This window comes from Gorilla gorilla, chromosome 19, assembly GCF_029281585.2.
Source record: "Gorilla gorilla gorilla isolate KB3781 chromosome 19, NHGRI_mGorGor1-v2.1_pri, whole genome shotgun sequence".
Classification (NCBI taxonomy): Eukaryota; Metazoa; Chordata; class Mammalia; order Primates; family Hominidae; genus Gorilla; species Gorilla gorilla.
Genome location: NC_073243.2, coordinates 68,941,474 through 68,968,925, shown reverse-complemented (window position 1 = coordinate 68,968,925; position 27,452 = coordinate 68,941,474). Strand labels below are relative to the sequence as shown.

Sequence of the window (27,452 nt, the reverse complement as noted above, 5' to 3'; positions counted from 1 at the left end):
TAAACAGAACCAATGACAAAAACCATACGATTATCTCAATAGATGCAGAAAAGGCCTTTGACAAAATTCAACAACCCTTCATGCAAAAAACTATCAAGAAATTAGGTATTGATGGGACATATCTCAAAAAAATAAGAGCTATCTATGACAAACCCACAGCCAATATCATACTGAATGGGCAAAAACTGGAAGCATTCCCTTTGAAAACTGGCACAAGACAGGGATGCCCTCTCTCACCACTACTATTCAACATAGTGTTGGAAGTTCTGGCCAGGGCAATCAGGCGGGAGAAGGAAATAAAGGGTATTCAGTTAGGAAAAGAGGATATCAAATTGTCCCTGTTTGTAGATGACATGACTGTATATCTAGAAAACCCCATCATCTCAGCCCAAAATCTCCTTAAGCTGATAGGCAACTTCAGCAAAGTCTCAGGATACAAAATCAATGTGCAGAAATCACAAGCATTCTTATACATCAATAACAGACAAACAGAGAGCCAAATCATGAGTGAACTCCCATTCACAATTGCTTCAAAGAGAATAAAATACCTAGGAATAGAACTTACAAGGGACATGAAGTACCTCTTCAAGGAGAACTACAAACCACTGCTCAGTGAAATAAAGGAGAATACAAACAAATGGAAAAACATTCCATGCTCATGGGTGGGAAGAATCAATATCGTGAAAATGGCCATACTGTCCAAGGTAATTTACAGATTCAATGCCATCTCCATCAAGCTACAAATGACTTTCTTCACAGAATTGGAAAAAACTACTTTAAAGTTCATATGGAACCAAAAAAGAGCTCGCATTGCCAAGTCAATCCTAAGCCAAAAGAACAAAGCTGGAGGCATCATGCTACCTGATTTCAAACTATACTACAAGGCTACAGTAACCAAAACAGCATGGTACTGGTACCAAAACAGAGATATAGACCAATGGAACAGAACAGAGCCCTCAGAAATAATGTCTCATATCTACAACCATCTGATCTTTGACAAATCTGACAAAAACAAGAAATGGGGAAAGGATCCCCTATTTAATAAATGGTGCTGGGAAAACTGGCTAGCCATATGTGGAAAGCTGAAACTAGATCCCTTCCTTACACCTTATACAAAAATTAATTCAAGGTGGATTAAAGACTTAAATGTTAGACCTAAAACCATAAAAACCTTAGAAGAAAACCTAGGCAATACCATTCAGGACATAGGCATGGGCAAGGACTTCATGTCCAAAACACCAAAAGCAATGGCAACAAAAGCCAAAATTGACAAATGGGATCTAATTAAACTAAAGAGCTTCTGCACAGCAAAAGAAACTACCATCAGAGTGAACAGGCAACCTACAGAATGGGAGAAAATTTTTGCAATCTACTCATCTGACAAAGGGCTAATATCCAGAATCTACAATGAACTCAAACAAATCTACAAGAAAAAAACAAACAACCCCATCAAAAAGTGGGCAAAAGATATGAACAGACACTTCTCAAAAGAAGACATTTATGCAGACAAAAGACACATGAAAAAATGCTCATCATCACTGGCCATCAGACAAATGCAAATCAAAACCACAATGAGATACCATCTCACACCAGTTAGAATGGCGATCATTAAAAAGTCAGGAAACAACAGGTGCTGGAGAGGATGTGGAGAAATAACACTTTTACACTGTTGGTGGGACTGTAAACTAGTTCAACCATTGTGGAAGTCAGTGTGGTGATTCCTCAGGGATCTAGAACTAGAAATACCATTTGACCCAGCAATCCCATTACTGGGTATATACCCAAAGGATTATAAATCATGCTGCTATAAAGACACATGCACATGTATGCTCATTGTGGCACTATTCACAATAGCAAAGACTTGGAACTAAGCCAAATGTCCAACAATGATAGACTGGATTAAGAAAATGTGGCACATATACACCATGGAATATTATGCAGCCATAAAAAATGATGAGTTCATGTCCTTTGTAGGGACATGGATGAAGCTGGAAACCATCATTCTCAGCAAACTATCGCAAGGACAAAAAACCAAACACCACATGTTCTCACTCATAGGTGGGAACTGAACAGTGAGAACACACGGACGCAGGAAGGGGAACATCACACATGTGGGCCTGTTATGGGGTGGGGGGAGGGGGGAGGGATAGCATTGGGAGATATACCTAATGTTAAATGACGAGTTGATGGGTGCAGCACACCAACATGGCACACGTATACGTATGTAACTAATCTGCACATTGTTCACATGTACCCTAAAACTTAAAGTATAATTAAAAAAAATCTTGCTAATCATAGGTTATGGAAAGACTGTGTTTCTGTTTTAAGGCTCTGTTAGAAATTAGTGATGCACACACTATATTGTAAATTCTTATCTCTGTATACTGTACTTCTGCATACCTATGTTATGTTAAAGAATTACTTTATCCCCATGTGAACATCTCACCTCATAATCAAACGACCCTAAATCCCTCACTAACCTACCCCCACCCTCACTAAACTTAATAATAAATGCTGGTATATCCAGTGCATTGGTGGCATCGCAGGAGCAGAGGTGGTGACCCCCCTGGACCCAGCTTTCACTATTTTGTGTGTGTCTATTATTTCTCGACCTGCCAATCCACCTGCGAACAAAGAAAGAGCCCCGTTGCATTGTGGACTGCCGGCCAGATCCCACAACAGCTAACATGGTGAGATCCCATCTCTACTAAAAATACAAAAAACATTAGCCCTGAGTGGTGGCACACCCCTGTAATCCCAGCTACTTGGGAGGCTAAGGTGGGAGAATCAATTAAACCCAGGAGGCAGAGGTTGCAGTGAGCTGAGACTGGGCCACTGCACTCCAGCTTGGGAAACACAGCAAGACCCTGTCTCAAAAAAAAAAAAAAAAAAAAATTGAAGGTGGAGTTACCATCATGAGACAAGATTCTAAGACTAGAACAACTTTATTATGCGCTGGACATGGTGGCGGACATCTGTAATCCCCATACTTTAGGAGGCTGAGTCAGGAGGATCACTTGCAGCTAGAATCCCAAAACCAGCCCAGGCAACATAGTGAAACACCATCTCTAGGAGAGAGAAAAAAAAAAAGCTTTTAATTAGCTGCGTGTGGTGGTTTCTGCCTGTAGTCCCAGCCACTCAGGAGGCTGAAGCAAGAGGATTGCTTGAGCCCAGGAGTTCGAGGCTGAAGTGAGATATGATGGTACCACTGCATTCTAGTCTAAGCTATAGAGTGAGACCTTGTGTCTAAATTTAAAAAAAAATTATTACAGCCATGAACAGAGATTAAAAAAAAAATAGTCGCATTCAGTGACCCAAGTGGGAGGTATCTAGACTAAAACAATCTTCTAGTCTTCTGCCCAAGATGGCCTGCTGGCCTCCAGGCAAACATAATACATGATTAGATAAAGATAGAAGTTTTGATTTAGTTTTGATTGAATTGTTTAATTACTGATGATACAATGCCCACATGCATGATATTGACTCTATAAATTATGAGGTTGGCCAAAGATATAGCCAAGGCATTTTTAAGGAAGCTGTAACTGATGATGCTTGATGGTGTGTTCTACATTTTCTCCCTATGTATATCAGATTAGTTGACCCCTATATAAGCTGATCTCTTTATCCTCTAGGTTATGACACACTAATCTTCCAGGATATAACAGAAAATAAAGTGTAAAAGCAAAATACTCTAGGCAATTCTTTAACCCATTTCTTCTTTGCCCTGAGAATACTGGCAGGTGGCGCATGCAGGTACAGCATTTACCGAGACCATTCATGGATTCCTTCTTTTTCTTTACTTTTTTTTTTTTTTTTTAGAGGAGTTTCGCTATTGTCACCTATGCTGGAGTGCAATGGTGCCATCTCAGCTCACTGCAACCTCCGACTTCTGAGTTCAAGCAATTCTCCCACCTCAGCCTCCTGAGAAGCTGGGATTACAGGTGCACATCACCATACCCAGCTAATTTTTGCATTTTTATTAGAGATGGGGTTTCACCACATTGGCCAGGTTGGTCTCAAACTCCTGAGCTCAGGTGATCCATCTGCCTCAGCCTCCCAAAGTGCTGGGATTACAGGTGTGTGCCACCGCACCTGGGTGGATTTTTTTTTTTTTCAGATCATTTGATATCTGTTTTTGACTTTCTGTTCAACCAAGCTGTCCCAACTGCATCAGTCCTATTTTGATGTAATTCTCTGAAAAGCATTTCAGGGTAACATTAAGACTGTAACCTCTGAGTTGACCTCAGAGTAAAAAATATAGCTGCAAGTGCTGCCAGAGAGTATTCTCGGGGCAAATGGGAAATGTGTTAGTTAATTAAAGGTCTCTTTCACAGTTACTGGAGGCCACTAGAACTTAGATTTAAGTATACTAGTATAATTCTAGTATGTGTAAATCAAGATTCCTTAATAAAGCATCACCAGCCTTAGCAGTTTTTGTCTAGGGTAGCTGAAAAGAACTAGTACATTCCTTTGCACAGTTTGGAGGGAGAGGCAGGTCTGCATTAATGTCTGGACAGCAGGTCTTTGCCTGGGTAACATGGATCCCCTTTGGGAACTGTCACTCCTATGTGTGTTATACCCATCCAGAGCACTGCCGACTCTCTACAATGCAAGTTTCCATTCACTGTTCACTCCTAGAGAGACGTATCCAAGCTACATGCTCAAAGAAATGATAAAGCTAGTTTTCTGGGATCACCACTGGTGCTTTTCCAGTAATTACTGGCAGGTAGGGGTTGCTCCTGCTCTCAAGATCCACTCTCCAGACACCTAGAGTCCATAAACCTTTCACCTAACAAGAACTTTCAATCTTCTGCCTTCTATATCTATTATGTCATTCTTATTGCTTCATTATTTTTTCCTTTAGTTTTCTATAGTTGTATATTTTCCTCACTTCAAGTAAAAAAAAAAAAAAACATGGCTTTGAAGGGAAGCATCACATTCAGACCTTGTCTTTCTGGTCTTCAAATCAGCTCCTGCAATAAACACTGAGTTAGCTGTGTTCTGAATGGCCTCTTGACAGCGTCTTTACTCACTCATCAGTTAGAGTTGTGAAAGCTGCAGCTAGTGTCTCATCTTTGTATTTGTGGCTCCCTTTACAGCACCTGGAACATGGTAGGGTATCAAAACATGCTTACTAAATGTTGGGATCAATCAGATTTTATAATAGTAAACAATAATATTTGATTAAGTAATTATATAATCTTATCCATTGATGCTTTGTAAATAGCATGTTTGATTCAAAGGAATTTCTATTTCACAATAGATATGAGAAGGAAAAAAATAATCCACAGAAAGAACACAACAAAGAATGATCCATTTTACATTTGTTCTGATTAAGGTTATCTTTCATTCCATGATAAAATCCACAATGATAATATTGTTAAAAACTGAGCAAATTACTTTCAACCAGATACTGTCTAAACATTAACTTTTGTTAAGAAAAGTATTCCTGGTATTTACTTTGTAAAATGAGAGCACATTTGGCTTCCATTTCAGAGGTGGTTAATAAAGGCTACAGGGTTAGATAACATGTTGAGGGTCACTCATCTAGAAAGGCATATAACCTGTCTGTAACTTAGTCAGCCACTGGGTCCTGAGCCTTTAGCTTCTTGCTGTTGTACACAGAAATGCTGAAATCTTTTTTGGTTTTTTTTTCTTTTTTTTTGAGACAGGGTCTCACTCCATTGCTCAGGCTGGAGTACAGTGGCTCAATCTCGGCTAACTGCAGCCTCAACTTTCTGGGCTCAGATAATTCTCCTGCCTCAGTCTTCCCGCCTCAGTCTTTTGAGTAGCTGGGACTACAGGCACAGGCCACCACACCTGAATAATTTTTGCATTTTTTGTAGAGACAGGCTTTCGCCATGTTGTCCAGGCTGGTCTCCAGCTCCTGGGCTCAAGTGATCTGCCTGTGTTGGCCTCACAAAGTGTTGAGATTAGAGGTGTGAGCCACTGCACCTGACTGAAATCTTCTTAATATAACAATTCAGTAGAAGACAAAACCGGGAGAGTGAAAGACCGCACTAACAATGGGCAACTATCCTTACCCTGCTCCTCAATAACATCCCAAATCATACCTTGCACATTCCCCCCAAGCTTTTCTCTGATGGTAGACAAGGTTTCAGTCTCTGCTCTTAAGACAAGCAATGTGATTTTGGCAATAATGAACTTTCTATAAGAAAGCCAGGCACCATAAAAACAGCTTTTCCTCCACAGACATAGTTGTACTTTTTCCTTTATTTTTGAGACAGAGTTTCCCTCTTGTTGCCCAGGCCGGAATGCAATGGCGTGATCTCAGCTCACTGCAACCTGTGCCTCCCAGGCTCAAGCGATTCTCCTGCCTCAGGCTCCCAAGTAGCTGGGATTACAGGCATGCGCCACCACACCCGGCTAATTTTGTATTTTGAGTAGAGATGGGGTTTCACCTTGTTGGCCAGGCTGGTATCGAACTCCTGACCTCAGGTGATCCACTTGCTTCCACCTCCCAAAGTGCTGGGATTATAGGCCACTGTGCACAGCCACTTTTTCCTTTCATCTGCTAAACCCATCTGTCACTAATCTAGATAATTTCATCCCAGATGATAGGATTTTATGTTAATATCATTAATTCCATTTTCTGAGGAAATTTTCTCCTAAGACTAAAGTCACACACAGTTTCTGGTTATCTGGCTAGAACCACCCAAGGGAGCAGAAGACTATAAAAACACAAATACTGGTGATTTCTGAGTTCCAGATACTCTGTCACTAGTTGTGAGATGGACGCAATGATGCAGCACTTTCCTTCTGGGGTGCAGCAGGCCTGGGATTCAACAGACCAGGCTCTAGGACTCCAGAGGCTACCAACCCTGAGCCCAGGCCATTGTGTGCCTTGTCTGCTCCCTTGTATGTTATTGCACACATACACCCAAATTCTGCAATACTTTAAATTTAGCAATTCAACAGTAGATGACAAAACTGGGAGAGTGAAAGACCACAGTAAGAATTGGGGGCCGGGCACGGTGCCTCACACCTGTAATCCCAGCACTTTGGGAGGCCAAGGCGGGCAGATCACGAGGTCAGGAGACTAAGACCATCTTGGCTAACACAGCGAAACCCTGTCTCTACTAAAAAAAAAAAAAAATACAAAAAAAAATTAGCCAGGTGTGGTGGCACGTGCCTGTAGTCCCAGCTACTCCGGAGGCTGAGGCAGGAGAATCACTTGAACCCGGGAGGTGTAGGTTGCAGTGAGCGGAGACCGCACCATTGCACTTTAGCCTGGGAGACACAGCGAGATTCCGTCTCAAAAAAAAAAAAACAAAAGAAAATAAAAATTGGGCAAAAAAAACAAAAGAAAACAAAAATTGGGCAACGACCAGCCTGGGCAACATGGAGAAACCCCATCTTTAGAAAAACTACAAACAGAAATTAGCCAGGCATGGGGGCACACGCTCGTTTTCCCAGCTACTTTGGAGCTACTCTGGAGGCTGAGAGGGGAGCCTGCAGCTCGAGGCTGCCAAGAGCATGCCACTGCATTCCCACCTGATCTACAGAGAAAAACCCGGTTAAAAAAAAAAAAAAAAAAAAAAGCCGAGGCATCACATTACCTAACTTCAACTTCAAACTATTCTGTAAGGATACAATTATCCTAAGCAAATTAATGCAGAAACAAATATTGCATGTTCGTCTCACTTATAAGTGGGAGCTAATCCTGGTGTACGGGGACATAAAGATGAGAACAATAGACAACTGGGGACTACAAAAGGAGGGAAGGAGGGACATAGGGAGGTAGAGGCTGAAAAACTTCGCACTGGGGACTATGTTCACTCTCTGGGTGATGGGGTCAATAGAAGCCTCAGCATCACGCAATACATTTTTGTTACAAACCTACACATGTCCCTCTGAATCTAAAATTAAAATGTAAAAAGGTCAACATATCACAGAATAATAATATAATGAAATACCACAAAAATGATCTTTTGATTTTAAAAATGGGCAACTACCCTGGCCTCCTCCTCAGTAACATCCCCATCTTTAGGCATCTGACAAGCATTGCTCTGGAGCAGAAACGAATCCAGTCTGCTCCAGTACTAGCAATGCATTTGGAGGCAATAATGAACGTTCTAACCAGGGTCCCCCAAAACAGCTTTCCTTGCACAAGAAGTCAGTACTTTTTCTTTTCAATTTCTAAAGCAAAGTATTTAACTAGATAACTTCATCCCAGATGATAGGACTTTACGTAAATCTCATTAATTCCATGTCTTGATGTAATTTGCTCCTAAGATTAAGCTTCCCACCCACCTCCCTGTAATCTAATTTGGACCGCTCATGAGACCAGAAGAGTATAAAAACGCAAAAGATGTTGATTTCTGAGTCCCAGATACCGGGTGTCAGCTGGTGAAAGAAGGACGCGATGAAGTTGCTGTCTCCCCTCGGAGTTTGGCAGGCCGGGGATTCCACAAAGGAGGCGGCGCGGCCAGCCGCCTCCAGCCCTGAGCTCAGTAAATTCGGTGTCCTGAATGCTCCCTTCCTGTCCTTACCACTGCGAGCTCTCTTGGGACAGCCTCCTAGGTTCCACTGCGACCTACTTTTCGCTGCCTGAGTGCTTCTTTGCTGAAACTGCAGGCGAAAAGATCTCTTTCCCAGACCGCAGCGCACTTTGAGGAGGGGCTCAAAGTCGCCCGCTCTGAATCCGGCGCCGGCAAATAGGGGTAGCCGCAGGCGCCCTCTGGAGAGCTGGAGACTGCAGAGGGTCCCAACGGACGCCTGCCCCCGCAGCATCCCTCTCAACTCGCCCCTTGCTTCGTGGACAGACGACTGGGGCCGGAGACGTCCGTCCGAGGAGACCTTTCAGAGTGTCAGCCTACTACTGTCCCGCCGAAGCCACCAACCGAAGTTCCAAGACTGCTGGCTGCAGATTGCATGCGCTTGAGGGCAGACGCCCTAAGAAGGTGTCCACCACCGCCTTTGATGTCCTGAGCCCTGAGATTTTCGCTGAGATCCTTCCATTGACGATCGTCTTGTAACAGATGATGTTACAGTAACACCTGAGTTCTCTCAAACGCGATGGAAGAAGTTTTGCCTTCAAATCAGTTTGTGCCATTTTCTTTCCCCTTCTCAATAAAATTGTTCACAAATGTGGCCGGGCGCGGTGGCTTACGCCGGTAATCCCCGCAATTTGGGAGGCCCAGTCAGGTGGATCACTTGAAGTCAGAAGTTCGAGAACAGCCTGACCAACATGGTGAAACCCCGTCTCTACTAAAAATACAAAATAAGCAGGGCATGGTGACGCATGCCTGTAATCCCAACTACTCGGGAGGCTGAGGCAGGAGAATCGCTTGAACCCTGAGGCAGAGGTTGCAGTGAGCCGAGATGGTGTCATTGCACTCCAGCCTGGGCAACAAGAACAAAACTCTGTCTCAAAAATATAAAATAAAATAAAATAGGACACAAATGTTAAATTCCTGTTACCTGGGTTCCTGCTGATGAAGTTTGGTAAGGATGGGGCATAGGAGCGGGGCGGCTGGTTGCTGGTGCCAGGACTGGCACGGGACTCTGGGTCGCCTAGGTTTGCTGATTGCAGGGCAGAAGTAGTGTGTCTTATCCCGAGACTGGAGGGATCAGCCAGGGGTTGTGCATGGCAGGTGACTCACAGGCTGGGCCTACAGGAAATGTGGTTAACAGGGAGCAGGCCTGAGAACTTAGTGCAGGAAATTCTCTTGTTCCAAGTCCCTGGAACTTTTCCCTCTGAAGGTTTGCACTGTTATATCTTGAGAACTTGCTAAACTCACTCATGAGTGCTGGAACTTTTCTTTTAGACTCCTTAAGATTTTCTACATAGACTCATATTCTGCAGGTATGGATATTTTCATTGTTTCGCTTCCAATTTTTATGATTTTTAACACATTTTCTCACTTTATTGCAGTGGCAAACAATTCCAGTACATTGTTGAATAGAAATGGTGAGAGTGGATATTTGTGGCTTGTTCCTGATTCCATGGGAAAAACGTTGAGTCTGTCATTATTACATACAATGTTTGCTATAGGTTTTTGTAGATTTTTTTTGGTTGAGGAAATTCCCTCTATTCCCATGATGCTGAGAGTTGGTTTTTAAATTTTAAATCATAAATGGTATAGATTTTAAGTGCTTTTTGTGCATCATTTGATAGGATTATACGGTGTTTCTCATCTAGGCTATCAATAAGGCAAATTATATTATTTGACTTTCGAGCATTAAACTAGCCCTCCATCTGGAATAATCTTACTTGGGCGTGGTATTGTTTTTTGTTTTTGTTTTTGTTTTCTTTTTTTTGAGACGGAGTCTCGCTCTGTTGCCCAGGCTGGAGTGCAGTGGTGCGGTCTCGGCTCACTGCAAGCTCCGCCTTCCGGGTTGACGCCATTCTCCTGCCTCAGTCTCCCAAGTAGCTGGGACTACAAGCACCCACCACCACCCCTGGCTAATTTTTTGTATTTTTTTTTTTAGTAGAGACAGGGTATCACTGTGTTAGCCAAAATGGTCTCGATCTCCTAACCTCGTGATCCGCCGGCCTCCGCCTCCCAAAGTGCTGGGATTACAGGCGTGAGCCACTGTGCCTGGCCCAAGGCATGGTACTGTTCTTTAACATATATTTCTGACAGCCATTTGCTAGTATTTTGGTGAGGATTTCTGCATCTATGCTTAGGTGCAATATTGGTCAGTAGTTTTCTCTTAGCGTACTGTGTGTGCCAGGAAAGTGCTGATCTCATAAAATAAATCGGGAAGTATTCCATATTCTTTTATTTACTAGAATAAGTCATGTAGAATTCAACTTATTTATTCTTTAAATATTTGGTAAAAATTAGTCAGTGAAATTGTAAGAAACTCTAGGTTTGTTTTTTGGAAGATTTTTTGACCATGAATTCAATATCATTAACGATGACTGTGGATCTTGCAGGGTTGATCCATTCTATCTAACTTGTTGAATTTATTAGTATAGAGTTGGTTTTAGATCATTTTAAAAAGTTACCATTGTGGGCCAGGTGGGGTGGCTCACTCCTGTAATCCCAGCACTTTGGGTGGCCAAGGTGAGTGAATCACTTGAGGCCCGGAGTTCAAGACCAGCCTGGCCAACATAGCAAAACCCCATCTCTACTAAAAATACAAAAAATTAGCCAGGCGTGGTGGTGCGCGCCTCTAATCCCAGCTACTCAGGAGGCTGAATCACAAGAATCACTTGAACCCAGGACGTGGAGGTTGCAGTGAGCCAAGATCAGGCCACTGCATGCCAACCTGGGTGACAGAGCAAAAATTTTCTCAAAAAAAAAAAAAAAAAACTTATCATCGTGAATACATTGATCAATATAAAGACACTGCTAGCTAACATCAGTTTGCCGCACTAGATCTGTTTACCAGTCTTCAGCCAGCTCTATCTTGCAAGAAGTAACCATTATGGACTGCACTGGAGAGCTACTTTTGCCTCTGGGCTTCTGTTTGTGTTTAGGCACTGAAAGACACCAGCTGTTCAGAGATATGGAGTAGTAATTTATTACCTCGCTTTGTTCCCCCTGGAGCTCAGGGTATTGAATTATTTTAAGTAAAGTCAAAAATAGTCTGGCTATGGTGGCCCATGCTTGCAATCACAGCACTTTGGGAGGCCAAGGCAGGAGGACCCCTGGAGGTCAGGTGTTCAAAACCAACTTGGGTAATAGAGTTAGATCCTGTCTCCACAAGAATAAAAAAATTAGGCTGGGTGCGGTGGCTCACACCTGTAATCCCAGCACTTGGGGAGGCCAAGGCCGTTGGATCACCTGAGGTCAGGAGTTCGATACCAGCATAATCAACATAGTGAAACTCCATCTCTACCAAAAATACAAAAATTAGCCGGGTTTGGTGGCATGCACCTGTAATCCCAGCTACTTGGGAGGCTGAGGTAGAAGAATTGCTTGAACTCAGGAGGCAGAGGTTGCAGTGAGCCGAGATCACACCACTGCACCCGCCTGGGCGACAGAGCAAAATTTTTTTTAATTGTAAAAACATTGTACAACTTATGGCCAGTAAACTTTAATATTTAGTGTGCATTTCCCAAGAACAGGGATATTGTCTTACATAAGCTTACACAGTAGCACAGTACAGTTATCAATTGCAGGAAATTTAACCTTACTATAATACACTTCAGCACTACCATCAGCCTGGGTATTTATGTCTCCGGAGCTCGTGGGCGGAGGCAAGCTAAATATGAAACTCAATAGTAATAAATGCACCAAAATTAGTACACAAATGAAAAACAATAAAATTTTAGAAAGTATATAGAACCAAAACAAACCGTAATTCCGACGGAAAAACAGCGAGAAAAGAAAACGAAATGAAACTGACACTAAGCAAACCGTACAGAGAAGTAGCCCTACAGAACGCAGGGATTAAAGAGAGCTTCAGAGGCCAAGAACCACCTGTGTCCGGGAAATGAGCATTGCTGCCACCAGGAAACTGTCCGCTAGGGCTCGGCACTTCTAAGGACCTCGCTAACAATAATCTGGCTGAGCTGGGACTCAGCAAGAGCAGACACCCAGCGGATTGCCCTGGTGTTGCCAAACAAATGTCCATTTAGGTGCCATAAATGGTGCTGCTAGAAAGAAACTGCGGGCTCTTAGATAGGAGTCCTGTCTGGAGAAATGAACTGACTGTGTTTAAATGTGTTGTGGCAGAAAAATGTGTTGTGGCATCTTACTGTGTTTTAAGTCGTTTAATGGGTTTTAACCCGTTGTAATGTGCTGTGAGAGAAAAAGCCCTGGCTAACGGTGCTATGGAATTACTAGAGAGCACAGCGGCTGGGTGCAGTCACCGGTCTGCACCGTAAAAAGGGGTTCAGGAAGTTCCTACGAGATATTAGCGTTGCTAGGACCCAGAAAGAGACAGCACAGAGAATTTACGGGCCCCGAAAACATGAAACGTCCTGTTGGGCGCTAAGAATTGTGCACCAATTGAGAAAACGCCCAGTGGGCGCTACTGGCAAAAGTGCTGACGCAAAACCGACAGCTCCGCATAAGAAGCGGAGTCGCCAGACAGAACCCCGGACCTGGCAGCAGCAAGTCTGAGACCGAGATCGGCTCCCCGCGTCCTGAGCATGCAAGTCAAGGAGCACGAAGCTGAGACATTTAAAATCAGTAGAAAAAAATACATAACCTTTAACTAGAAATACAATTTAAAAATAATAGAAGCCTAAAATGCAAATAGAAATGAAAGGCAAGCACATCGGTAATGTCGTTCTCAGAGCAAGACACAAAAAGACAATTAAAAAATAAGCAAAAATTACTGACAACCATTCCTACAAAGAAGAAACTACAAATGTTTGTAATGCAATCCTACGATTAGGATATCCCTATCCGATCTAAACCAGTACATGTTACACCTAAGTCTAAATTTCCTACCAAATTAAGTAAATAAATAAATAACAGTCATGGTTAAACCTGTTCAGCTTGGACTATAAAATGGTAGAAAAAAAAAGTCGCTTTCGGCGGGACTTCCTATTGTCAAACGGGGCTTGGCAAAACTGAAAAATCCCGTTTGCCTGCATTTCCTGACTTCCAGGGGAGTTTAAAAAACACAGGCCTAGCTAAGGCGGGACCCGCTATTGTGAAACCAAATTTAGTATAAGAGCTCCCAGGCCCTGCTAAACCGGTCATCGCTAAGCAAAAAAAAAAACCTCATTCGCTGGTACCCAGATTTCTACAGGAGTTAAACGTCTCCTGCGCAGCTAAAGCAGAGCTTACTAGTAAGAAACTTGCAATGACTAAGGAACTTGAGGCAGGGCTAACCCGGGGTTGTTAGGATTAGAATTCCGAGGCTACAGGAAACCCGGAATTGCTGAGATATGAGTCACAGGGTGACTCAGCCTCCTTACGATGAAACAGTAACTTCCTACTACCTAGAAATCGCAGCCAGGGCCAGACCGGTGTTTGTCCTAAGTCGGAACTTGCTTGCGCTGAGAAATCACATTGTGACTATTCCACGACTTGAACAAGGGGTAGAAATCGCAGGCACCGCGAAATAGAAACTTGCTAGGACCAAGAAGCCAACGACACCCGAAACCGTGGGGTCCTGTCACAGAAACCCCAGCAGCGCAGCCACCCGACTGGGTTCTGGAGGCCGAGCCGCAGTCCGTGCGGCGGCGCTGGGAAGAGAAGGCGCCCCGGCAGCTCCCCTGCCACCGGCCCCGAGGAGCGGCTGGCTGCCCCAGCCCAGCGCCGCCGCCGCCCGATAACTCCAGGCTCGGCGCAACTGGGGCAGCTGCGACACCGAATCCCTCACATCTGCAACCTGGGTGCTGCGGCCACTGAGAAAATGGAGGCGCAGACCAACGAGCTGTGCCGCGACCAAGAGACCTCGGCTGGCGAAATGGTGGTGCCAGGAGCCTGCGAGTGACGCCAGCCGGCGGGGTTGTCAAGGACAACATTCGTTTTGACGCAGCCAATGGCGCCGTCACCAAGAAACCATCGACTCTGAGAAAAAAGAGAGGTTCGGCCACCGAGAAACTCCGTACGACAAGTGCTGTGGCAGAAAAACCGCCGACTCCGCGCCACAGGCAAAACAGCCAATGGAAACTCCATGTGCTGCGACCGTGACACCGGCACTAGAGGGTCTCGGATGGAGAAAGCGGCGCACGGAGACCAGGAAACTATGTGTAGCACAACTAGCAGAAAACCGTCTGGTCGGCCATCCGGGAGAAAGCGCGGATCAGAAACAGGCGACTTCGATGCAGGGAACCGCGCAGCCACTGAAGAACGTGACCCACGTGGCAGTGGTGCCAGTGAAACACCGCAGTTTTCACGGCAGCTGTGGGGATGCCACAGAGAAACATGCACTGCCACTGAAGTACATCCAGCTCCGCGGAACTAGTGGTTATATGATCAAGAAACCGCCAGTTGGGCTCTGCTAGAAACTTTTAGTCCTCCGTTAACGGCTATCCTACCCACAACAGACAAATGCCTTTACCCGGCACCTAGCAGTGCTGAGACCCGCCTGGGCCAGCACAGAGCGCAGAGCAGTGCGGGTACGGAGAAACGCCGGACTCAGTGAAACCAGCCTTGCCTCCAGCGGATTCCCCGGCTTCGCCGGACGCTACAGGCAGAGTGCCGCGGGGAAACCTCTGGCTCCCTAAACAGATTAGATTGTGGGAGTGGGGAAGGGAACCAGCGGCACTGGGACCCGGCGAGCACCTGCCCGCAGCAAATGCCTGTGCTGTTGCAAAAAACAACTTTTGGCGCAAAGAATGTTGCCGCCAGAGAGCATCCGCTGTCGCTGACAAAGGAGTAGCAATGGCAATGAGAAACCGCCGGCGCCACGGCCGACCGGGGCGGCTCACGCCTATAATCCTTGCAGTTTGGGAGGCCGAGGTGGGCGCATCACTTGAGATCAGGAGACTAGCCTGGCCAACAACGTGAAACCTCATCTCTACTAAAATACAAAAGATTAGCCGGGCGTGGTGGCAGACACCGGTAATCCCAGCTACTCCGGAGGCTGAGGCAGAAGCTACTCCGGAGGCTGAACTCAGGAGGCAGAGGTTCCAGTGAGCCAAGATCGCGCCACTGCACTACAGCCTGGGAGACAGAGTGAGCTCCGTCTCAAAAAAAGAAAGAAACCGCTGGCGCAGGGAAAGGAGCCGTGCAGCGATGGACCCATGGTGCGCTCCGTGCTACCAAAGTGCTGCGGCCTCTACCCACTCTAGATTTCCAAGGCTGTTTTTCGGGCTTAGGGAAGTCTGTTATATTTTTATTTCTGCTTCTTTCTTTTCTTTCTTTCTTTTTCTTTCTTTCATTCTTTCTTTTTCTTTCTTCTTTCTTTCTCTCTTTCATTTTTTTCTTTTTCTCTTTATTTCTTTTTTCTTTATTTTTTTTTAACAGTATCTTGCTCTGTTGCCCAGGCTGGTGCAGTGGCGTGATCACTGCTCAGTGCAGCCTCGCCTTCTTGGGCTCCAGCTATCCTCCCGCCTCAGCCTGTGGAGCAGCTGACACCACACCCGACTAATTTTTTGTAGTTTCTGTAGGGTCTCGTTTTGTTGCCTAGGCTGTTCTCGAACTCCTGAGCTCAAGCAGTCCGTCCGCCTGGGCGGACTAAAATCACAAAGTGCTAGAATCACAGGCATGAGCCACCGTGCTGGGAGGGAAGTCTGTATTGTTCCTGCATTCAACCCAGTGCATAGTGCATGAGAAGAGGAGGCAGTTTAGGGACCCAGAACCAAGTGGATGGGGCTGGTTGCAGGAACAAAGTAAAAACCATTCTGATTGCCAACAGCTGCCTACGCAGGAAACACCCTTCCAACCTCCGTGGCGGGGCTCTCCCAGGCCACCCCTCGGTCCCAGAGTCTCCTCCCCGTCCAGAGCTCTCAGGATCCTACAGAAGGGGCGGACAACTCTTCCCTTCCAAACTGGAAAGTCGGCCTAGGTTTCCGAGGATAATGAAAGGCACAGCGTTTTTTGACCTCGACTTCAGGCCTGACCCCCCACTCTCTCGGTCCCGTACCTCTTCTGCGGGATGTAACTCTGTGGGAACCGCTCCTTTATTCTGATGATTAACTGTCTGATATCCTTGATATTTGGGGATAGTAGATGAAAGACAGCAGGAGAGAAAAATGGACGGCAAGACTCCAGCTCAGAAGGTGGTAATGATGGCAAAAGTCCGCTACCTCTCCAAGCCCAATAAACATCTCAAACTGCTCTACACTTTTCTGTACCCTTGATCTGTGAAATGGATCACTGACGTTTTCTCTGTCTTTCGGGAAATGCAAAGCAGGCGAATTTTCAAGCGCTTGAATTCCCTCTTTTTCCTACTTTTCAGTCAGAGTGGAGCTAAAAACTCCTTCCCCATAGGAAATATGGAACTGCCTCTGCCCGGAAGAAAAACGTCCCTTTTCCCTAAGCTTTCACATTTCCCGAAAAATCTACACATCCACATGAAATCCTCACAAGAGACCTACAGACCCTACCGGGAGCGTTCCTGTCACTACAAAAAAATTTAAAAATTAGCCGGATGCCGTCGCGGGTGCCTGTAGTCCCAGGTACCAGGGAGGCTGAGGTGGGAGGATCTCTTGAGCCCAGGAGGTCCAGGATGCAGTTAACGATGATCCTAAGACCACGAGGCAATTGGAGGATCCTCAAATCCTCAAATTGGAGGATCCTCAAATACCAGGGAGAAACTAGCTAGCAGACATAGTATGGTGGGAGGGGAAGATCAAGGCAAATGTCTTGGGAGTGGGTGAGAATTGCGACTTCATATTGGATCTCCTGACCTGTGAAGGCCCTTTTCTAAGCTCCTCTGGACCTGTCCTCTGCCCAGGTTCAACCAGAAAAGGATGGAATTTGTTGCATGGTATCTTCAGGGTGAGGTTGGGAGATGATGCGGGAACGCTCATCCCTGGTCTTAGGAACGGGAGAACAAAGGAAAAATGGCATTGTTTCCACCTAAAAAGTTACAAGCACTTCACCAGAAGGAACAGCCCAGGCGGAGCCTTTGTAAAAGAAAAGCCCCACCCACTGCTTCGCACTCTTCATTTCCACCCAGCAGAGCATTTTAGTGGCAAAGCTGAGCGGGAGCCATAGTTCACTCCTGTAATCCCAGCACTTTGGGAGGCCCAGGCGGGAGGATCACTTTAACCCAGGCGTTCAGGACCACCCGAAGCACATAGCAAGACCCTGCCACTACAAACAATTTTAAAAATTAGCTGGATGCAGTCGCGGGTGCCTGTAGTCCCAGCTACCAAGGAGGCTGACGTGGGAGGATCTCTTGAGCCCAGGAGGTCCAGGCTGCAGTGAACGATGATCCTTCACGGCACCACTGCACTCCAGCCTGGGTGACAGACTGAGACTTTGTCTCAAAAAATAAAATGAAATAAAAATAAAGCCGAGATTAGGAACTCTTTAAGAAGGGGTCACCTGAGACATTATTAGTATACCATTAACAGGAGAAAATGCTGCAAATTAAAGTATCATAATGGTAGGAGGCTACCCATTTAAAAATATATACCTGTTTCAGAGACACTAAAGTGAGAAAAATATTTACTCTAGAATTGATTAAATTCAGATATCCACTCCTTTATTTTAAACCTGAAGTGCCATTTTAGTTTATTTACCTCTTAGAAATAGCATGGAGATTGGAGTTGTAATTTTTTAATATTTATTTATTTATTTATTTAGAGACAGAGTCTGGCTCTGTTGCCCAGGCTGGAGTGCAGTGGTGTGATCTCAGCTCACTGCAGCCTCTGCCTCCCGGGTTCAATAGCTTGAACCTATTCTGATGCCTCATATCGGGGAACCTGCCCCAGTAGTCACATAGGTTCTTTTCTATTTTCCCTAAGTGTCAGCCAGTTTGAGAAATAAAGGGACAGAGTACAAAAGAGAGAAATTTTAAAGCTGGGTGTCTAGGGGAGACATCACATGTCAGTAGGTTCCGTGATGCCCCACAAGCTGTAAAACCAGCAAGTTTTTATTAGGGACTTTCGAAAGGGGAGGGAGTGTACAAATAGGGTGTGGGTCACAAAGATCACATACTTCACAAGGTAATAGAATGTCACAAGGCAAATGGAGGCAGGGCGAGATCACAGGACCACAGGACGGGGGTGAAATTCAAATTGCTAATGAAGTTTTGGGCACCACTGTCATTGATAACATCTTATCAGGAGACAGGGTTTTGAGAGCAACTGGTCTGACCAAAATTTATTAGGCTGGAATTTCCCCTTCCTCATAAGCCTGGGAGCACTATGGGAGACTGGGGTTTATTTCATCCCTACAGTCTCCACCATAGAAGACGGCGACACCCAAGGGGGCCATCTATAGACCCACCCTCGGGTGCATATTCTCTTTCCCAGGGATGTTCCTTGCTGAGAAAAAGAATTCAGCAATATTTCTTCCATTTGCTTTTGAAAGAAGAGAAATATGGCTCTGTTCCGCCTGGCTTTTTCCCGGCGGTCAGAGTTTAAGGTTATCTCTCTTGTTTCCTAAACATTGCTGTTATCCTGTTCTTTTTTCAAGGTGCCCAGGTTTCATATTGTTTAAACACACATGCTCTACAATTTGTGCAGTTAATGCAATTATCACAGGGTCCTGAGGCGACATACCTTCTCCTTGGCTTATGAGATGACAGGATTAAGAGATTAAAGTAAAGACAGGCATAGGAAATCACAAGGGCATTGATTGGAGAAGTGATAAGTGTCCTTGAAATCTTCACAATTTATGTTTAGAGATTGCAGTAAAGATAGGCATAAGAAATTATAAAAGTATTAATTTGGGGAACTAATAAATGCCCATGAAATCTTCACAATCCACGTTCTTCTGCCATGGCTTCAGCCGGTCCCTCCTTTTGGGGTCCCTGACTTCCCGCAACAGCCTCAGCCTCCCAAGTAGCTGGGATTACAGGCACCAGCCACAATGCTCAGCAATTTTTTTGTATTTTTAGTAGAGAGGGGGTCTCGCCATTTTGTCCAGTCTGGTCTTGAACTCCTGACTTCTAAATGATCGTATTTGTTTTTTCACAATGTAGTTCAATAGATTGAAATGGTTGGGCAAGTGGCAAAATCATATTCCTCACTCCTCTGGTTTTTTATAAGGTTCAATTTATCATAAATACTTTCAGCTTCTTGCCTCATCTTTTACTTCTCCTCACATATTGAGTGGTTCACGGCACAAAAATCATTATTTGTGACAGACACTGTGCCAACTGTATTTTGTGCTTTATCTGATTTCATTCTCAACTGAAAACTGCGGCAAGCACAGGCTTTGTACTGGGCTTGCTTCTCATTTCCATTTTGTAGATGCACACCCTCACTTAGGGAAGTATGAGTTTGTACAGCTCTGCCTGTGGCTGAATAGAGAAATGTAATTTTACCATTCAGTGTTAAATCAACTTTTAGTGTAAATTTAAGACCCATCTTCTAACATAGGGGTACATGTGATTTTACTGTGTCCCTTCTCCCTAACACTCCAGTTCAAGATAGCAACCTAAATTCTGAGTTGATTATTCTGGACACACTCCCTCAAAATGCGACTGTAAGACACCAGAATACACCACCCCAGTATGCCAATATATCAATATACCTCTGGCATATTGATTATGTCAGGCCAGGCATGGTGGCTCACACCTGTAATCCTAGTGCTTTGAGAGGCCAGGAGTTCATGAGCAGCCTGGGCATGTAGGGAGACCCATCTCTATAAAAATATTTTTAAAAGATTAGCTGGGCATGGTGGCATGTGCCTGTAGTCTTAGCTACTGGGGAGGCTAAGGCAGGAGGATGGCTTGAGCCCAGGAGTTTGAAGTTACAGTGAACTCTGATTGCACCACTGCATTCTAGCCTGGGTGACAGAGTAAGACGCTGTCTCTTAAAAAACAAAACAAAACACTCACGCCTGTAATCCCAGCACATTGAGAGGCCGAGGTGGGCAGATCACTTGAGGTCAGGAGTTTGAGACCAGCCTGGCCAACATGGTGAAACCCCGTTTCTACTAAAAATACCAAAATGAGCCAGGCATGGTGGCACGCAGCTGTAATCTCAGCTACTTGAGAGGCTGAGGTGGGAGAATTGCTTAAACCCAGGAAGTAGAGGTTGCAGTGAGCCAAGATCGCACCACAGCACTCCAGGCTGGGCAACAGAGCAAGACTCCATCTCAAATAAAACAAAACGAGATGAGAGAAAAACCTCAACCTGTACACCTCTTTATGACAGAACAACACAGAAAGAGAAAGACAAAGAAAAGACTACTCTAGGAGGAAATGGATGAAACAATATGATTCTTACCACAAAGTACCAGAAAGTACACCATAGTCAATACACCAGCACTGGTCACACAAATTCTTTTCTCCCATCAGTCAAAATTTTGGACAGGAAAAATGAACAAAGAGTAATATTTACTGTCTACTTGACCAAATTCCACAGAGAGGGGCCTGGAATGTGACTGGTAAGAAATTCTTATCCTTAGGCTGGCTGATTAGCTCCTGGTTTTCCTCAACTGTGGGCTTCCAAAAGAGCCAACCTTTGGGTTCCTGCTCACAACACCAAATTTCTAGGGGCCAAGGGAAATCTTTCTCTTAGCACTCTGAAAGTTTGTTGTAAAATCGACTCGCAAAAACAGAAGATTAACAGGGGAAAACACATACAAAATGTATGATTGCCCAACCCCCCAGTGAGGTGCAGGAGCTTATATACCATCTTGAGGTTACAGAAAGAAGTGGATCATGGCGGAACTGGTTATAGGAGGGAGAGAAGATGAGGTCTGCTAGCAATGGTAGTCTTGTTATGTACATGAAACCTCACAGATAGCAGCCCTCAGAGAACTGTTTCCTTAAGACCTTTAAAGGTGTCAGACTCTCATTAATCCTTCCTACATCTGGAAAAGAGAAGGCCTGTATATATCAATGCACGATGGCTTTGCAGGGCTACTTCTTTTGCTGCCTCTGACAGCCATCTCAAAATATGTCAAAGAAATATATTTTGGGGTAAAATATTTTTCTTTCTTTCAAAGTGGAATATTAAGCGTACGTCTCTTATAGATACACTTTTAAATAAATAAAGGAATCCACTTTTTCTAATTTGTTAAGATATTTTTTGTTTTAATAATGAAGAGAGGTTAACTTTTAAAAAGGTTTTCTACATCTACTGATATTATCATGCAGTTTTATTTCTTTTTACTGTTAATGCGGTGAATAATATTGATTGATTTTCAAATGCGAGTTCCTGGAGTAAATCCCACTAGATCATGATGTATTTTTAAAATATATATATTGCTGGATTCAGTATGCTAATACATTATTCATAATTTTTAACATCTGTGATCATGAGAGACATTGGCTGACCAAAAATGGGAAATTGTAAAGAGTAATAAACAAAATGGGCTTACAAATATTCATACTTGCTTGATACTTAAAAAGGCCTTTTAATGTATTTTTCTGCCCCACTCAAGCAGACTTTTTAATTTCTGGCAAGAGGTCTCATTCAGGCTGTTCAAAGGTCAATATTAATCTGAATCATTCCACATTTGTAGGCATCCTCATTATCTTTTCAATACAGATAGATTGAATTATTGGGGATTCAGACAGCAGAGGAAAAAAGTCAAAGCATATAAGGTAAGCAGAGCAGCATATTTTATTGGTCTGGCTTCCCTAGGAAGCATTAGCTAAAGTGAAAACTTATGTGAGACTTTTTAATTCAAAAGTAGTTTTTTTTTTTTTTTAAGAAAGTGGAATTTAAGAGAGGGAAGTGGAACAGGAAGGGGTAAGGGGCAATTCAATGCTGTGCTACCTCATTGGCCTATGTGGGGTATCATGCAGGGCCACAGGCAAATTACCCATGCAGGTAAGGAAGCTTAGCTTTTAGGAGTCCTTCGAACAGGTCTGTAATTTTGTATTGTAAATTTTTATTCTTTTCTTTTTTTTTTTTTTTTTGAGTTGGAGTCTCACTCTGTCGCCCAGGCTGGAGTGCAGTGGCGGTATCTCGGCTCACTGCAACCTCCACCTCCCAGATTCAAGTGATTCTTGTGCCTCAGCCTCCCAGTAGCTGGGATTACAGGTGCCTACCACCATGCCCGGCTAATTTTTGTATTTTTAGTAGAGACAGAGCTTTGCCACATTGGTCAGGTTGGTTTTGAACTCCTGACCTCAGGAGAGCCACCTGCCTTGGCCTCCCAAAGTGCTGGGATTACAGGCGTGAGCCACCGCACCCAACCATCTTTTTTAAAAAGAGAATCCTCTACTACTTGTGTGAACATTAGGTTCTATGAACTGAACCCACCCTGAACACAACTGTTTGCTTGATCACATGGAACCATCTTCTGGGAAGCCCTGTCTATGACTGCTTCTAAGAATAATCCATTTAGAAGGAAAGAAAGGAGAAGAATATATCCACTGTGGGAGAAATAAAACAATCCTGACAACGAAAAGGCCCCTGAGTACCCAATGGAGAGAGAGAACACTAATTGAGTTAGCCTTAACAGATTTACATGCATGTAAGGTAGCATGACAACAACTATAAAGCTGGGCCATATCTCATGCGTTTTGAGCAAAGCCTCAGGCATTATGAGAACTTCTTTTACTGCTTCAAAAGAAAAGAAGGCACACTTTGTGACAGTTTCCTGTATACTGAGAGACCCTCAGCTCATCCTGTGGGTGCTTTTTAAAAACATCTGGATGTTATTTTCCTATGGTCTTGGGTAAATTCTGGAGACCGGGCTTAATCCCTAGAGATATTATATTTCTACTGGTAGAACAAGGATTTAGAGTTACCATGTTGCATGTAATATCACTGTTTTATTTCCCTCATGGTTTTTAGGAACAGAAACACCCTCAGACATGAAAAATTGTCCTGGTTTAAAAGGGTTCCTTTCCTTACAGGTGAGTAAGAATTGTCACTTCCTGACAGGACCAGGAACATCAGGATATTTGGAGAATCTTAACAGAAGGAGAATTCATCCAAATCTCTAGGTATTGCAGGCAAAGTATGATAGCAAGATCCTGGTTTGGTTTCCTAGCATCTGGACGCTTTTAAAAGTCTAATTTGAGATTCCTTACGAAAATGTCCAGGTAAGTCAACTTAAAGAGAGCCTACACTGCAGCATAAGTTCCTAGTTATCATTGCTAAAGTAAAGTTATCATTGCTGAGAGTACCATATCATCCTCTGGAGAAACTGAACCTCTATAGAGTTAGTTCTACTTATAGTGCAAAACAGTGCTTCAAGTTAGAGTCAGCATATTTACTGATTCTATGCAGTAACCAGTGTTATCTATGTTTCTCCAGACTTGTCAAATTATACCTTTTTCTTTAATCAGGGTGGGCTCATAGTTGTCACAATTTGTGTACTAGGGGTGAGAGAAACTGTGGTTCTTCTCTCTAAAGAGCTCGAATTTTGTCTGACCTAGTTTTCTTTTTCTTTCTTTCTTTTTTTTTTTTTTTTTCAGTGTTTCTTTGTTGCCCAGGATGGAGTGCAATGGCGTGATCTCGGCTCACTGCAACCTCCACCTCCCCAGTTCAAGAGATTCTCCTGCCTCAGCCTCCTGAGTAGCTGGGATTACAGGCATGTACCACCATGCTTGGCTAATTTTGTATTTTTTAGTAGACATAGGGTTCCTCCATGTTGGTCAGGCTGGTCTCGAACTCCTGACCTCAGGTGATCCACCCGCCTCAGCCTCCCAAAGTGCTGGTATTACAGTTGTTAGCCGTGGCGCCCAGCCCTGTCTGACCTACTTTTCAAAACCAAAAAGATGAGCAATAAGAGGGCAGTTAATTAGCAAGACCTCCTTCCCTAAGATCTTATTCTAAGGTTGGGAGATAGGACAACAGACAGGAAGAAAGACGTCAGAAATATACATTTAAGAGAAAAATGTTCTTTTGGCAGGCCTAAGACATTTTCTATTAGAGTGTGTTAAGGGTCTCTACTAGCATCTTCAGATTGTTCTGTCATCACCACCAGTGTTTTCTGAAACCCTCCTCCCTTTCCCACCCCCTCCCTCCCACTCCAGAAAAACCACACACAAGGTTAAGCCTCCTATCCAGTGTCTCCTGGAAGTCTAAGGAAGTCACAGGTGCCTCTGTGGTCTGGGGATCCCAGTCTTGGAATGGGAGTGAGTTCTGGGACAAAGGTGAAATCAGACATGGTAAATCAGATACCTAGCCTGTTGTAGGCTGGTGGTTTAAATGTTAGGATTCTGGCGTGATCCTGCTGTGGTTCAAATTTCTCACCTCTTTGACTTTCAGAAGTTAGTTTAATCCTTGTGTTTCATTCCCATTGTTAGTAAAACCAGATATAATTGCAGTACTCATTATATCAGTGAGGTTAATGGGTATCCTTCCTTAAGCATAGTCTAGCACCATTTAAAATAATAAATATTAACTAGGATTTTATTCTAATTACTCCTTTCCAGCAATTCTGGGGGCTAAGTTTTCCCCAGTATTAGTTCTGTAGTGCGTGAAAGCTCAGACTTTCTTCTCTGGAAGCTACTTTCTAAACCCCTTTCACCCCACCTCTTTATTAACTAAGATATCCACCTCACCATTTCCATCTTTTCCTGTCACCAACATTCTCTGAGCCTCCCTCACTGTTCTGAGGCTGTATCATATGCAGAAAATAATCATCAGTCATTTCATAGTAAATTGTAAGAGCATTGCTAGTGTTCACATGTTTAATCACGGGATGATACTTCTGCCATTTCATCCTCAATTATGATGTCTCCAGTTCGTGTTTGCTTATGAAACAGGGACCACTTGAGGGACTGATGAGTTTGTTGCATGTTGTAGGCACTGATGTGCTTTTATTTAACTACATTGATTTTCTGGTTTTATCATTTTTCTCATAGTTGTCACCAACTTGTGGTCTCATAATTGTTACCAACTTGTGAAGTAGGGGTGAGAGAAACTGTTGTGCTTCTCTCTAAATAGCTTGAATTTCGTCTGACCTAGTTTTCAAAAGCAAAAAAAAATGAGCAATAACAGTGCAGTTAATTAGTAAGATCTCCTTACCTAAGATCTCATTCTAAGGTCTGGGAGATAGGACAACAGACAGGAAGAGGGTTGTCAGAAAAATACATTTAAGACAGAAATGTTCGGCCAGGCACCGTGGCTCATGACTGTAACCCCAGCACTTTGGAAGGCCAAGGTGGGTGGATCACGAGGTCAAGAGATCAAGACCATATAAAAATACAAAATTAGCTTGGCGTGGTGGTGCACACCTGTAATCCCAGCTATTCTGGAGGCTAAGGCAGGAGAATCACTTGAACCAGGGAGGCGGAGGTTGCAGTGAGCCAAGATGGTGCCACTGCACTCCAGCCTGGTGACAGAGCAAGACTCCGTCTTAAGAGAGAGAGAGAGAGAGAGAGAGAGAAATGTTCTTTTGGCAGGCGTTAAGACCCTAATGGAATAAGTTTAAAAAAAAAATGGTGGGGGGGGGGGGGAAGAAAAATCATTAAAGATGAAAAATTGCCAGAAATTCCCTTGTGTACTTTTCCCCTTGCCTCTTACTTTCTGGTTTCTGAAACAATAACTGATCAATGGGGTGTGGTGAGGGAGTAGAGAAAGAATGAATAGCCCTGAATGCACTGATAATAGACTGCTTGCCAATAACCACTGATAGAGTTTGAATACAATTCTACAATGGGAAAAAATATTTTTAAACATATGTCTGATGAAGGGTTGCTATCCAGAATAAATTAACACTTTCTAAAACTCATCATTAAAAAACAAACAACCCATTTCAAAAATGGGCAGAGGACTTAAATAGACATTTCTCCAAAGAAGACATACAAATGGCCAATAAGCACATGAAAAAAATATGTCCAGCATCACTAATTCTTAGGGAAATGCAAATCAAAACTGCAATGAGATACAGGTACCACTGCGTATCCACTAGGATGGCTACTATTAAAAAAAAAAGATCATAAGAGTTGGCAAGGATATAAGGAGTTTGGAACCCCTATGTATGCACTGTTGTAAGCATGTAAATTGGTACAGCCAATGTAGAAAACAGAAAGTTCCTCAACAAATTAAAAATAGAATTACCATATGACCCAGCAATTTCACTTCTGGACATATACTCAAAATAATTAAAAGCAGAGTCTCAGGAAGATATTTGTACACCCAAGTTCATAGCAGCATTACGCATAATAGCAAAGATGAGGAAGCAACTCAAGTGTCCATTCACACATGAAAGGGTAAGCAAGACATGGTACATATAGACAGTCAGCCTTTAAAAAGAAGGAAATGCTAATATGCTACATCACAGATGAACCTAAGGGACGTTATACTAAATGAAATAAGCCAGGCACAAAAAGACAAATACTGTATGATTCCACTTACATGGGGTACTTAGGGTAGTCATCATCACAGACACAATGCAGAAAGGTGGTTGCCTGGGATGGGGGAGAGGAAAGTGGGGAGTTATTCTTTAAAGGATACAGAGTTTCACTTTTAGAAGACACAAAGAGTTGTGGAGATGGATGATGACAATGGTTGCAAAGCATTATGAACTGTACACTTAATGGTTAAGATCGTAAATTTTATGTGTATTTTACAGAGAGAGAGAGAGAGAACTGGGCACCCGCTCTTGCATTCTCTTCACTAAAATCCAAAATGTTCATTTATAGATAGTCACCCATAAGCGTTTTTCTCCCGGCAGAACAGAATTCCAGTCTCTGCTCAGGAGTAGCAATCTGGCTTAGGGAAATGATAAACTTTCTATAAACCAGGGTCCCCCAGAACAGCTTTCTCTTCATAGGCCCAGTACTAATTTTTCTTTTCATCCCCTGAGACAAACTATTTGACTCTGGATAGCTTTCACAAGAGATGATAGAACTTGATGTTAATGTCATTAATTCCGTTTTCATATGCAATCTGCTTCTAGGATTAATGTTACCAGCCAGGTTCCTAACCTATGTGGAACACCCAGGGCCAGAAGAGTATAAAATTGCAAAAGCTCGTGGCTCCTGAGTCCAAGAGTTCCTGGTTTTCCTGGACACAAGCGATAGCGCAGCACTTT

The 27,452-nt window shown here is 43.7% G+C and overlaps 1 protein-coding gene across 2 annotated transcripts in view; it reads right to left on the bottom strand.

Annotated features, from left to right (window-relative positions):
* The window catches only part of LOC129528046 (uncharacterized), a 134,634-nt gene that overhangs the window by 53,328 nt on the left and 53,854 nt on the right, over nt 1-27,452 (bottom strand). Inside the window, exon 4 of one of the 2 annotated variants that reach the window (XM_063700439.1) lies at nt 26,774-26,826. The exons of the other annotated variant lie outside the window; for it this stretch is intronic. Coding sequence (XP_063556509.1) covers nt 26,774-26,826 — 53 coding nt within the window. The remainder of the gene's footprint in view (nt 1-26,773; nt 26,827-27,452) is intronic. 2 annotated transcript variants of the gene reach the window in all.